Here is a 12,012-nt window from a genome sequence, read left to right as displayed (position 1 = left end):
ATTTGAATCTTGTACCGCTTGCTTATCATTATGATATATTCTGTTTTTTCATTAAAAAAAATATTAAATTATTGTTTTTATAGTCTTTTCAAGTGTTTTTCATGATTTTAATGTGTTAATTTTAAAAAAAAACTATTTTGGTTTATTTTTAATTTAAAAATATCCCTATTCCATACCCACACAAGTTCATGGTGTAACTGTGAATAAATTCTGACGGGCCCTTGGCTAAAACATATTGAAAAATAGTTTACAAAAGTTTATTCATTAACGAGAGATGTGATAAAACATGGGAGCTGATTCTTTTGAACTGAAGGGTGATTAAGTGATGTGTTTGTGGGCTCATGGGATGAATGAGCAATGATTGGTGGATAACCACTACATGATTAAAGAGCTCACAAAGGTTTTTCATTTTTTATTTTTTTTTTACAAAAAAGTAATGATTAAATAACAAAAAAACACAGAGTGAAGCTACTGTTTTCTTTGATTCATTTTATCCCATTCGCTCGGATGAAAATAAATTATCTGCAATAAGAACATCCAGTTATCTTCCCTTTTTTTTTAAAATTAAATATAGTTATTAAACACAATTAGAGAATTAATTAAATATAAAACTATCAGATCAGTGACAGAGATAGAAGGACTAGTAGAGATCTCGATATTTGTAAGTAAATGTTTTTTTTCAGTTTTTTTCTTAATAATATTTATAATTTTAACAGTAAAATAACTGAAATTTTAGTTTTTTTTTGGAGTAATTCTTTTAATTTTATTTTGCCCTGTATCTGATAGAAGTTGATAAAATTAAAGACTGCCCTGTCCACCTCCTGTCTTAAAGGAGTTTTTATTAAGCAATTAGGTCTGGTGGTTAGAAGACAAGAGGAGACCCTGACGAGGCCCCTCCTGAAGTACGAGATTCCAATTTAATCATTGGACTGAGAGACTTTTTGGCAAGCAATGTCCCTCTTGCAATCATTACATTGAACCTTCATCAATGGTGATTTTAGTTTCTGTGTAAATGAAGCATACATCTAGTAGTAACATGCATCCACTTAGCTCACTTTCATTTCTTCCTAGGTGTTTATTTGAAACCCAATAATAAAAAATTAGTTAAAATTTATTTTTTATTATTTAAAATTATTTTGTTATGTATTTTTAAATCATTGTTGAAACCCAATAATAAAAAATTATTTAAAATTTATTTTTAAACAATATCATTTTAAATAAAAATAATAAATCTAAATTGACCTTAATAATCTAGGGGTTGACTTCGAATCAAATCTAACTATTGATTACATGATGCTGCTACAGTAACATTGCACATTGTAAGTTTAGCTCAAGAACATTGTTCATGCATGCATGCATCCCATTCAAGCCAGAAGAAATGATTCGAGGGGTACCATCACATCACCTGGTTGATATTCAAGAAGTTAAAGAAACTAAAAAGATTAATTGTCTTGCTAATTACATGCCAGTTCAACCATATCTGTGGATATGCACGCTCACAAGGGTTTTTGTCAAAGCTGGGAGAAAAAAGGTAAGAGGTTTGTGCACAAGGGTTGGTAGCTTCACCCAAGGTCTTCGAAAGGTTTGAAATTGTAGCTGATGAATTATGATATTCTTCAGTATATTACAAATCAAAGTTCAAATGTTAATGAAACTATAGCATCAAAGAAAAATGTGATTGTCAGCAAGCTCCTAATTTCTCCTGTACAGGTTATCTACTACTCTGACTTGCTACCTCTGAGGATAGCTGTGAAGACAACTGCTTACAAATAGCAATAACACTCTGTATGCAACAACCTAAACATCCAAATAATAATATACCATAACAAAGAAAAACACAAGGGAGGAGAGTAGTGGCGGTGGTGATTATGCATACCATGCCTCTTGCACTCAGAACTGTCATCTTTGAATGCGTTCCTAATTGCTATCTATAATTTTTTAAAACCTATTTATCTTCATGAACAGCTTGGAGTATCAAAACTGGTGTTCAACTGCATCCCACAAGTAAACAAAAATTTCCAGAAAAGCCTAGATGTTTGACATTAACATGTTTTTCATTAAAATTTGAATTTTTTTTCTTTAAATTAATTTTTTTAGTATTTTTGAATTGTTTTGATGTCCTAATATCAAAAATAAATTTAAAAAAATAAAAAAATAATATTTTGATGCATTTCCGAGTGAAAAACACTTTGAAAAGCAACTATTATCACACTTCCAAACACCTCTTTAGCCCTTGGTAGCCTTACTCAAGCACTACCCAAGAGCATGAACATGGAAACTGTGCATCTCCTTGTGAATATATGAAGTGGAGAAGCAGAATATTTTCCTGGCATTAAGATGCTCCCCAGGGCATCAAGGAGTTTTGTGAAGGCTCTCTATTGCAAGGCGTATCAACCGCAATAGCCCCTCTACATCATGGAAGCCTATATCAAGAACTTTCTTAATGGAAGAAATACCCTCAGTATTGCCTGTCTCTGCAAGAATTATTTCAGCAGCTGCAAAGGCAGCCTGGGATTTCCTTGAGGCTTCCATTGCAAGGTTCACATCTTCTGCCTGCAACCAGTTGCATATAATATAAGCATCGTGCCTAAATTATGGTACTGCGCAAGATGCAGTATAAAAGGAATGCTAGACCGCATCACTAGTAGAGGGGAAAAATATCCAACAATGAGAAATGAAAGAAAGTGAAATGCCCTATCTACACTGGAGCATCAGGGAATAATGACTCTCCCTGATCATTCCTCCTGGCTATTTTTGAAAGTTGCATCAGCTGTTGCAAATACCAATCGTCTGGATTAAAAGAACAAAAACCAAGATAATTTTTGTTGTCACTATTCCAATTTTCTCTACGGACAGAGATGATGGAGAAACTAACATACAAGAAAACCTAGACACGTTTCATATGGCTCCATGAAAGAACCCTCACGAAAATTCGGTGTGGCTCATACCATCTAATTGCATGGTCCTATTAACACCCATATAATAATTTTTCTGTTGTCTATATGGTAAGATAAAAAAAAGAGTTTACAATGAATGATAAAAAACGAAATGAGAAAAATTCATAATTTTTTTTTTTGTTTTTATATGGATTCGGTGGGAGTTTCAGGATTTTTCCATCAAGCGTTGATATCCCATTAAATTAAAATGATTCATGCGCTGCTTTTTGCTTCTGAACAGATGCTACCATTTTGTTCAAATACTTTTTCATGACTGCAGCTACTTTACAAATCGATATGATACATACAATAACTAAGAATAAGAAGAAACCGTACGCAAACAAAAAGGAAATAGTATACTAGAAAAGGTATACTTACAAAATTAAGCAACCGAACAAAGCTGGGCTGGTTTCTAGCAGCAATGATACAAGCTGTAGCTGCTGGAGAACAACCAACATCCTTAGTTATATTTCTATTCTCCACTTTTACTTCACTGTTTAGGTTCTCAACATAAGAGTCAGAAGAAGATGGGGACTCAACTGAGGAACAGAAGAGAAAATGTCAAGCAAAAATTCTGCTCTCTTTGAATTCTAATGTTGTAAAGATATGACATTGGTATGACGTGTTTTCAAGGATTATATTCATTCAAATATTTTTAGTTTGTTTCGAAACCATGCCCCTTTTTTATTATTTACCTGGAGAAACCCTTTTTAATGCTGTTCGCAGTTCATTCAGATCCCTGCTTGCAGTGAGGTCATTGGAATGGACTACCCGCATATATGCCACTTCAATGCATTTGTATGCCAAAAAAGCATATGCCAAGGCATTGAATCTCTCAAATTCAGAAGCACAATATCTGTAGAAGCAGGAACAATGACATAAACAACATTTTCAAAATTATTCCCTCAACAAAGTATAGGCTTAATCGTAGATGGGAATATGTTTTAGAAAAATGCATAAACTTTCTGACTAGCAATATATCAAAATGTTTATTCCAGAATATGTCCTTTCCAGCTATAAACAGGGAACTTAAAGCCTGATAGCATCCAGTTGCAGTTATACAGATAATATTTTAAAAGGACATACACATCATCAAATTTTTAAACAGCTATGACTGGGTAGTCCGTTAGTGCAATAACACAACGATTATTGCTGGCACTTGCACACTTTCAAAGGCAATTACATGGAAGCTCTATATAAAGTCCTTGCAACATTAAATTAACTTAAAACTATATGTTGCTCTAAACTTTATGTGAAAACTCAATTTTTTAGCTTATATTCAGGACTTACTTTCAGTGATGATTTTCTTAGTGGTGATGCCTATCGCCTTATGATTGTATCCTGCCTTGTCTACACACTTCGAGTATCAGAGCAACAATCTCATACTAAATATACTACAAGAACAACTTAATTGAAGGCTTGTGTGGGATTTAAATTATGTGCTTGGTCTAACCATAAAAACAATTTAATTAGATGATGTAACCAGTCCTCTAGGTTAAAGTACAAAGTGGGACACAATTCGACCATCAATTCTGAGTCACTGTGAGTCTACTGCCAGTTTTGAATTTTTTATCACACAATCCATTATAATCTCCTCTGTTCTGATTGAAAATTTCCTTTTCCTTCTCTTTTCTTTCTGTAAACCTCTGAAAGACAAAACAGAGTCTTACAGTAGTTGGCAATCTATACTTACTCGCACAGTTTTGCAGCACGAACATACATTTCAGCTGATGTCATCTCCCCACTGTTGGTGCTATTGTTGTTATGAGGATTAAAAAGGGATGCCCCATGAAGAAATTTCAAAGCTGCCTGAAAGAATAACTCAGTACTTTGAAGGCCTGATTCAGAAACCTTCAAAGTATGAAGAAAACATATGAACTGTCAGACTTTCTTTATGGTAAATATATAACCAAATAAGGCACTCTCCAGAAGAACGGTAAACCAAAGTGAAATTCTCTAGAGATAAAGAATCAAGACAGCAACAGAAGGAAAAACCTTAAGAGAATCTGTTGAATGCTTAAGATCCTTGGCTCCTTCCAAAGCATCATTTGCTACCTGACTAAAGAAATAATTTCTGATATGATTTGATGCAATAGTGTTGCTGGCATCAGGCAAAGGAAACCTTCGCGTAACATCTTGAAACCCATTCCGACCATCATCCTTTCCAAGTTGTCTTGGAGCCCTTGCCAAGTCTTCAAAACTAGAACCATCAACTTCCAATGCATCATTTTCACTATTTTTCCAAGACTGATTTTCCATTTTATCACCACAAAATAAGAAATCCAATGATTTCCATTTCCCTGCAGCCTTTTCCACTTGATTAATTTTGTCAAGCATGTCCAAAGATCTACTGCTGCTGCAGTTCTGCAGAACATTATGATGTGAAGCTGAATTGCAATCCTTTTGAAAAACAGCATCCATTTTCTCAAGTGAGGCCTCATATCCCTCACATCTAAATTGGTTATCCTCTCTATTACTATTATTTAGAATTTTGATGGAAGAAACCTTCTGACCAGCATAATGTTTCTCAACTTCATCATCATTGATAGGTGCAGAAACAGGAGCATTTTCCTTCCTTGAGGTCCCAGACCAGTTACTTAAACCAACACGTTCACCTTCTGAGGATTTTGTTTGGCCACTGAAATGATAAAAACCAATGTCTGTGTTACCATGATCACCTGAAGAGGTCCTTCTAGGGCTGCCTCGGTTAGAAATCCTCGAAGGTGAAGAACAGACTGACTCCACAGGTGAGCCCTTAACATCTTGGAAGTCTCTCAAATCCCTTCTTTCTGAATTCTTACCAGCATCAGTTGATTGGGATAAATAATTCATCTTATCTTTTTCAAACAGTTTGCAAACACCCTTGCTTGCACTAGAGACCTTTTCTTCAAATTTACATTTTCTTGGCTTCTTTTCTTTTCTGCATTCGCTCCAACTTGTCTCCTCCATGGAAATACAGCTATTTAGCCTATTACCAGAATGGTTACCTTGATAGATCTGACTGTCCATCCAGTCTTTAGACTTTCTCTTCTTCCTCTCAATACCCATTGTATCTTGATCCTCTGTAACCAGTGTCTTCTGAAACTGGTTATGTTTTTCAACATAAAGATTTGTGGAATTCTTTGCGAGACACCTCATTTCTCTGGAAGATGAATTCTTTTTATCATTACTTCCCATTTCTTTCTTTGAGAATCCACCAGTATTATGATCTTCTTCCGCAAAGTGCATACTGTCTGTCCTTGCTTTTTTGGAAAGCTTGCAACTTTCTTGATCAGCTTCTCTCTTGGTCTTTGATTTCTGTGGCTGCACATCACCTGCAAAGAAGAACATTTTATGTATCCACACAACGAATTTGATAGCTGAAGAAAGGTCACCAGAGAGCACATCTAAATCTGGTCATCTAGCAACGGAAACATATCCTAGATGTAATAATGCCTTGGAGTATCAACTAATAGAACCTACATCTGCCAGTGTCTACTAGCAAAACTTATATCAAACAAGAAACAACATCTAGCTCGTGTATTTATTTCCACGGACACCATCACATCAAGTATCAAGCTTTAATGAGTTTCAACAGATTCCATGAAAGGGGAAAAGGAAAATCAGAAAAGGAAAACTTCCAATAGCTGTCAAAGTACATTTTTCAACTTTATATTGAGGTGATTACTCTAATCCGCCTCACCCATCACATATTTATTCCAATTTTTCTGGTCTAAATCTAAGAGATTTCTTTTATCATAAAGAACTTGGTCTCAAATGATTGGTTCCGTTTCCACGTTTCCACCTTTTCATGAGTAGGGTGATTCTCTTCTTTCTCATTTTTCTTGGTCTTATGGGTTATCCCAATTCTCTTTTAGAACTGGAAATGACAATGTGCTCTAACCTCAATAGTTATTTTCTCAAGCAATATAGAACATCAAAGAGGTTTGCAAGGTACAAACAAAGGTCTGGTTTAGACTACAAGGAAAATTCGAGTTTTTTTCATTGAATGAACTTTACAGAAATTACAAAAACCATGTATTTTGGCCCAAAAGCTGAGAACTGCCAACATGAATGTGAGTTGATGCTAGCATGCCTAGCAATCAAGAAATAAACAAATCTTTCATTATAGCCTTTGCCAAGACAAGTAAATTTAGTTTGAATGAGGAATACCCAATCTTTTCTCCAACTTTTTCTCCCAAGAAGGCAAGCTTCTGTTTTTTAACCTTCTTTCAATAGAGACATGTTCATTCTTCCTTGTTGAGATCAGCAACTTCTTAGAAAGACTATACTGAGCTGGATTAGACACTTCTTTAATTTCATGTTTCTTCTTTCCACCACTAAAGCTAAGATCTTGTGGATTTTGATCAAGATCATGCCTGGTATTAATGAAGGTAATTGAAGATTCAATGCTGACAGAATGGCTTAGCCGGCCATCATGGTTCCCTGCAACAGAGAGTCGACACCGTGCACGCTGAGTATCCGTTGTCTCCTCCTCACTAACAGTACAACAGTTCATTCCAGGCCTGAAAAAAGTTTCCATCAGAGTTAAAATTAGAGAGGAGAGAGAGAGAGAGCGCACGAGAAAAAACATTTTCTTCAACAGGAAAAAAACATGCATTCACCCAGAAGGGTAGTTTATCATGTAGCTTGGAGAATTATAATCATGCGGAGGTTAATAGTGAGCATCTGAACTCCAAAGTATCCTTCACATTAATCAGTTATTTTATTGAAAACACCTTGTCATTGAAAAAAATAAAAAATACTTGCATGACCTAATGACCTACTCTTCCTAAATTTTCAAATGACAGCAAGGTACAGCATGATGTATTCTTGCTAGCTAGACACAAATCACCAAGTATCAAGGTCCACTTTAACATGGTTTTATTATTTGTTCAAATTTGAAGATAATCAGTAAGAATCAACTAAATCCATGCCAATTAATCTCTAACCATTACCGACACAACCATAAAAGTCATAAATCCAGCAAAAGCCCTTACAGCCAGTCAAGCATGGTGCACAGCCATTTCTGTGGAAGCTGGTCAGGGTTTGTACCATATGGTAGAAGCCGCCACTTGTGACACTTGTCACAACACACCCAATTTTCCTCTATAAGATATGGTGCCACCTCCATAGGAAGTGGGCCAGCAGATGGCACACCACCATTGATGTCTCCTCTTAAATTTGCTTTAGAAGTTGAAACCAAACTGTTTTTTTTATCAACTGAACTCAACTTTGATTTGTTTCTGAAAGCAAGGGTTTTTTTCTCATGTACCTCACGCTTACAGTCCCTTGTCTCATCTCCAACAGAAGTTCCCAGCAGATGGTTTCTAGATTCACTTCTCCCTGCTTTTCTGTCACCAATCAAAACAGGATGTTTAACTTTGACCTTTCTCAAGTTTTCGTGCAATGCTTTATCCCCTTTACTTCTACAAGGAAGGCTGCTTTTTTGAAAGATCTTTTCTTTTGGCTCTGCAGACAAATTGATCCTCATGCTATTATTTGACTTGTCAGTAGAGATACGATCATATTTGCTTCCCTTAGGTTTCTTTTTGCCAGCAGATAGCTGTTTTTCCCCGTGAGATACCTTCATATCATCATGCAAGTGGGATGTTTTCTTCTTTTCAAACTTCTGTTTTGTAAGATCCAAGGTTCCGTCTCTACATTTTCTCATTCCCTCAGGCATGCTGTAATCTTCTTTAGACAAATCAAGACTTTTATCACCTTCGCTCCCATTGTCTCTTGGGACACAGCCTAATTTTTTATCTTTAAGAACTTTTCTGGTCAAAGTAGCCTTCGCACTTACTTCATGCATCTTGCAAGCTTTTTGGCTAAATGTTTCCTCTTTTGCCCCACTCACATTGATTCTGAATTTTGTACCTGTTCCAGCAGCTACTCCACCCATTTTAGCAGTTTTGGATCCAGGAGGGTGATTTCTTGCATCAGATAACATATGGTTTCCATTTGAGGTCTCCATGCTTGATTCATTCTTCAAAAAGGCACTAAAACAATTGGGTGGATCATAAAAGTGTTCATTCTTCAGCTCCACCAACCTCACACGTCTATCACTTGGCTTCTTTTGCTTCTTGACAGGCACTTTCTCGTCAGCCCACAGGACAGAGAACTCTTGCACAGGTACTGTTCTTTCATGGTCCAAAGAATCTTTCTGTTCTGATAAATTAAGCAAACAATCATGAAGAGGTGACAACATTGCACCACTTGGTATAGGAGAAGAGGTCATAATCTGTTCATCCCATCACAATTAAAATGAAAAACAAAAACAGCTAAATGAGAAAAAACCCATAAAGAAGAATGCTTGTAATATTAGATCAGTGGAAGACACCTCACCCTGACAATGCAAGTTGGAGAATCCATTTGTTCCTCTAGAGAATCTGGAAAATCCCTCTCCCATTCAGAGGGGCTGTCAGTGTCCTCTGATGATAATGATGGAGACATGTCCAGGCCAAGATTACTGTAGATTGCTGAAATTTTCTGCTCTGGCAAACAATTATCTGACCCCACTTTGATTCGTAGCTTCAGCATTTTCTGGTCCGACTGGTTAACTGGACGTTGAAGTGGTTCATAACCAGAAACATATTCTCTCGAACTTTGAATTTTAACTAACCTATCCTCAGGCAAAGGCCTTGCTAAAGGCAGTGGAGAGGAAATTCTCAAAGCGGCTGCAGGTCTTGCAGAAACGGTCTCATGTAATGAGCTTGTGGAGTTCTGAGAGGCACCCTGTGTGATGAAATAAACCATAGCATTCAGATACCGATGACATAGAAGAAACTAGCTATTGTTTCTGAACCCTAAAATTAGAACCTACCTCTGTCAGCTGATCATCATGAGAAGGTGGTAGCATGCCATGGCTTTGTACTTTCCGCTGGGTTACTGGATTCGACCGTATAGAAGGAGAACGCTGGTAAGTAGGTAAAAACGAACCATAACCACCAAATCTTGCACCTGTCAAAATTAGTTAGTTCCAATCCATGGCTTAAAGAATTCCAACATGGAACCAAAGAACTTCCCACAATTTTCTAGTAATTCTCTAATGCATCACTTACCCAAAGTCTCTGCAGAAACTCCACCTTCAAATTCTTTTTGGTACTGCCCCAAGATGTCCTGAATCCTATCATCCTATAAAAACACCAACTGCTTAATGTAACTCAAAATATAAGGCAATGACAAAAAGAAATTAAGACAACCAGCAATTGCAAGAACAAAAAGAAAAAAAAAGTTTAAAACAGCAGAAAGGCTATTACAAAACATTACACAGATAAATTGGCATAATGCTAGTCACAAAAGTTCCAAAATGTTAACCATTCATATAAAATATAATTTTCCTTCTCAAGCCCATTGTCAGTAGAGAAAATTTTCCAATGCACAGTTCTACTTATGTTCTTTTAAACACAATATATGTTAAGGCATATCAAATAGCCATGTTCTAAATAAACTTCCATTCTATACAAATGGTTTATTAAATTCAACAAAGGTTTATTAGTTTCATCAAGTTAACTTAAGAGTTAAGACACTAACCAGCTCTTCAGCAGGAACAGGAACGAGATAGTAGAATTTTACAGTAGTAAACAGCACAATCCAGGTCCAGCAAAATCAGTTCAGCAACTAACACATTGATTACCAAGCTACGCAATTTCATAGCACTTGACAGAGAAGTAAAAGCTAACTCACAGAGCTACTTATTGTTCATCTCTTTCACACTACTTACAAGGGTTCCATGAATTTCCAGACAAATTGCATGAGATGAACGAGAAAACACGAAACACCAATGTTCATTCTCTGACCAAAGACAACAAAATTAGAAGTCCAAGATTTTTTTTTTCTTTTCTCCTGAATATTCTCAGGAACTACACTGACCAAAAAACTATTAACAAATTGTTAAGAGCTCCAAAGCCAAGTAGACAACCATTCATACAGCACCAACTGCCCATTTAGTTTAAAATTACAGGACCCATTATATATATATAAGGACACTTTCAAAACGGCGATCACAATTTTAGCAAAATCAATTGTATTACAAAACCCCAAAAGAAAAAAATCAAAACTTTTTATCAAAATATTACTGAAACCCTTACAAGGTAAGAGAGAGCCACATCAATATCAAAGTTCTGATCACCATTGTCCATGTAATCACACGCCTCTCCCTCTTCAATCTCAGTCTCTCCCATAATTCCACAACACCACAAGCTCAAAAACCAAACCACAATCCTAACACACTAACCTTAACTTTTCTCAGTCATCACAATCCCCAAAACTCAAGCAAAAACACAAAAAAGCCAAAAACTTTTCAAAATTTCTCTAAAAAAGTCACCCTTTTGAACTTAAATTAAAACCCCACTTCTAAAACCTAAAACCCAGAAAAACCATGAAGGAAATCCCCAGAATTACCATTATCACAATCACAAACTAATAAATGCTCTCCATAAACACCCACATAAAAGTATTGCTCTTTGTTAATGTTCAATGCGTCTCTCTCACACACGCTCAAGGGTAGGGAGAATATTATGGCAAGATATTAGCAGCAAATCTATGTGAAATATGGCCTGTTCGATCAAAAAGTAACTAGCTTTGCGTTGTTTTCTCAAACTTTCCTCTCGAGGAACAGAGAAAGCGTTTTGTGTTTGCTTTTGTTGGTGTAGACTTCCAGTTTCTGTTATGCCTGCTTTTCACACGTAAGGGAAACACAAAAACCCCTAACTAGCCCTTGTATTTGTATTTGTATTAACTTTCTTCAAATGTACCTTATAGTCATCAAATTCCGTCAATTACAATCCAAATATTAAAACTGGTTTAATTCATGAACCGGTTCAAGGTTTAGGTTAATAGTTAGAAAAGTTGATTCAAGTAAATTAAAACAATATTATTTTAATTAAAAAAATAAATAACATTTTTTAATTTTTTTTAAAAAACTAAAATTGGATCAATTAAGTTTTTTATTAGCCTTTAAGTTAATAGAATTACATAGATAAATTTTTATTTAATTTTTTAAAACCCAATTCAAGTTAAGTTTTAAATTATCGATCAAGTAGGATAGATTTTTTTTTTATTAAACCTAATTCAAGTAGGCTAGATTTAATAA

The 12,012-nt window shown here is 35.5% G+C and overlaps 1 protein-coding gene across 4 annotated transcripts; it reads right to left on the bottom strand.

The window, feature by feature from the left end:
• Positions 1-1,581: 1,581 nt before the first annotated feature.
• Positions 1,582-11,613, bottom strand: LOC18098698 (cysteine-tryptophan domain-containing zinc finger protein 3). Of its 4 annotated transcripts, none has more exons than XM_052453309.1 (11): positions 11,009-11,613; positions 9,980-10,052; positions 9,742-9,878; positions 9,264-9,653; positions 7,916-9,159; positions 7,089-7,441; positions 4,932-6,250; positions 4,630-4,787; positions 3,632-3,792; positions 3,315-3,376; positions 1,582-2,553 (listed from the first exon to the last, which is right to left on the bottom strand). In XM_052453309.1, exons 1-11 carry the CDS (start codon positions 11,099-11,101, stop codon positions 2,353-2,355), a joined length of 4,191 nt encoding a protein of 1,396 aa, XP_052309269.1. In that variant the 5' UTR covers positions 11,102-11,613; the 3' UTR covers positions 1,582-2,352. The 4 variants fall into 4 exon arrangements, with proteins under 4 accessions (XP_052309269.1, XP_052309270.1, XP_052309271.1 ...); XM_052453310.1 differs by having other exon boundaries at positions 3,315-3,373; XM_052453311.1 differs by having other exon boundaries at positions 3,315-3,475; positions 10,452-11,612.
• Between the last annotated feature and the right edge of the window lie 399 nt (positions 11,614-12,012).

Source organism: Populus trichocarpa, chromosome 5 (assembly GCF_000002775.5).
Source record: "Populus trichocarpa isolate Nisqually-1 chromosome 5, P.trichocarpa_v4.1, whole genome shotgun sequence".
Lineage (NCBI taxonomy): Eukaryota > Viridiplantae > Streptophyta > Magnoliopsida > Malpighiales > Salicaceae > Populus > Populus trichocarpa.
The sequence above is the reverse complement of the archived record's forward strand: the minus strand, read 5'-3'. Positions and strand labels throughout refer to the sequence as shown.

Bases quoted from the DNA above. Each gene is read 5' to 3' on its own strand.
- LOC18098698 (XM_052453308.1), bottom strand. From the start codon at position 11,101: ATGGGAGAGACTGAGATTGAAGAGGGAGAGGCGTGTGATTACATGGAC. The intron at 10,053-11,008 runs GTAAGGGTTTCA...GTGTTTTTATAG, and splicing joins ATGTGGCTCTCTCTTACCTT to GATGATAGGATTCAGGACAT. The intron at 4,788-4,931 runs GTTTTTCCTTCT...CATACTTTGAAG, and splicing joins ATTCAACAGATTCTCTTAAG to GTTTCTGAATCAGGCCTTCA.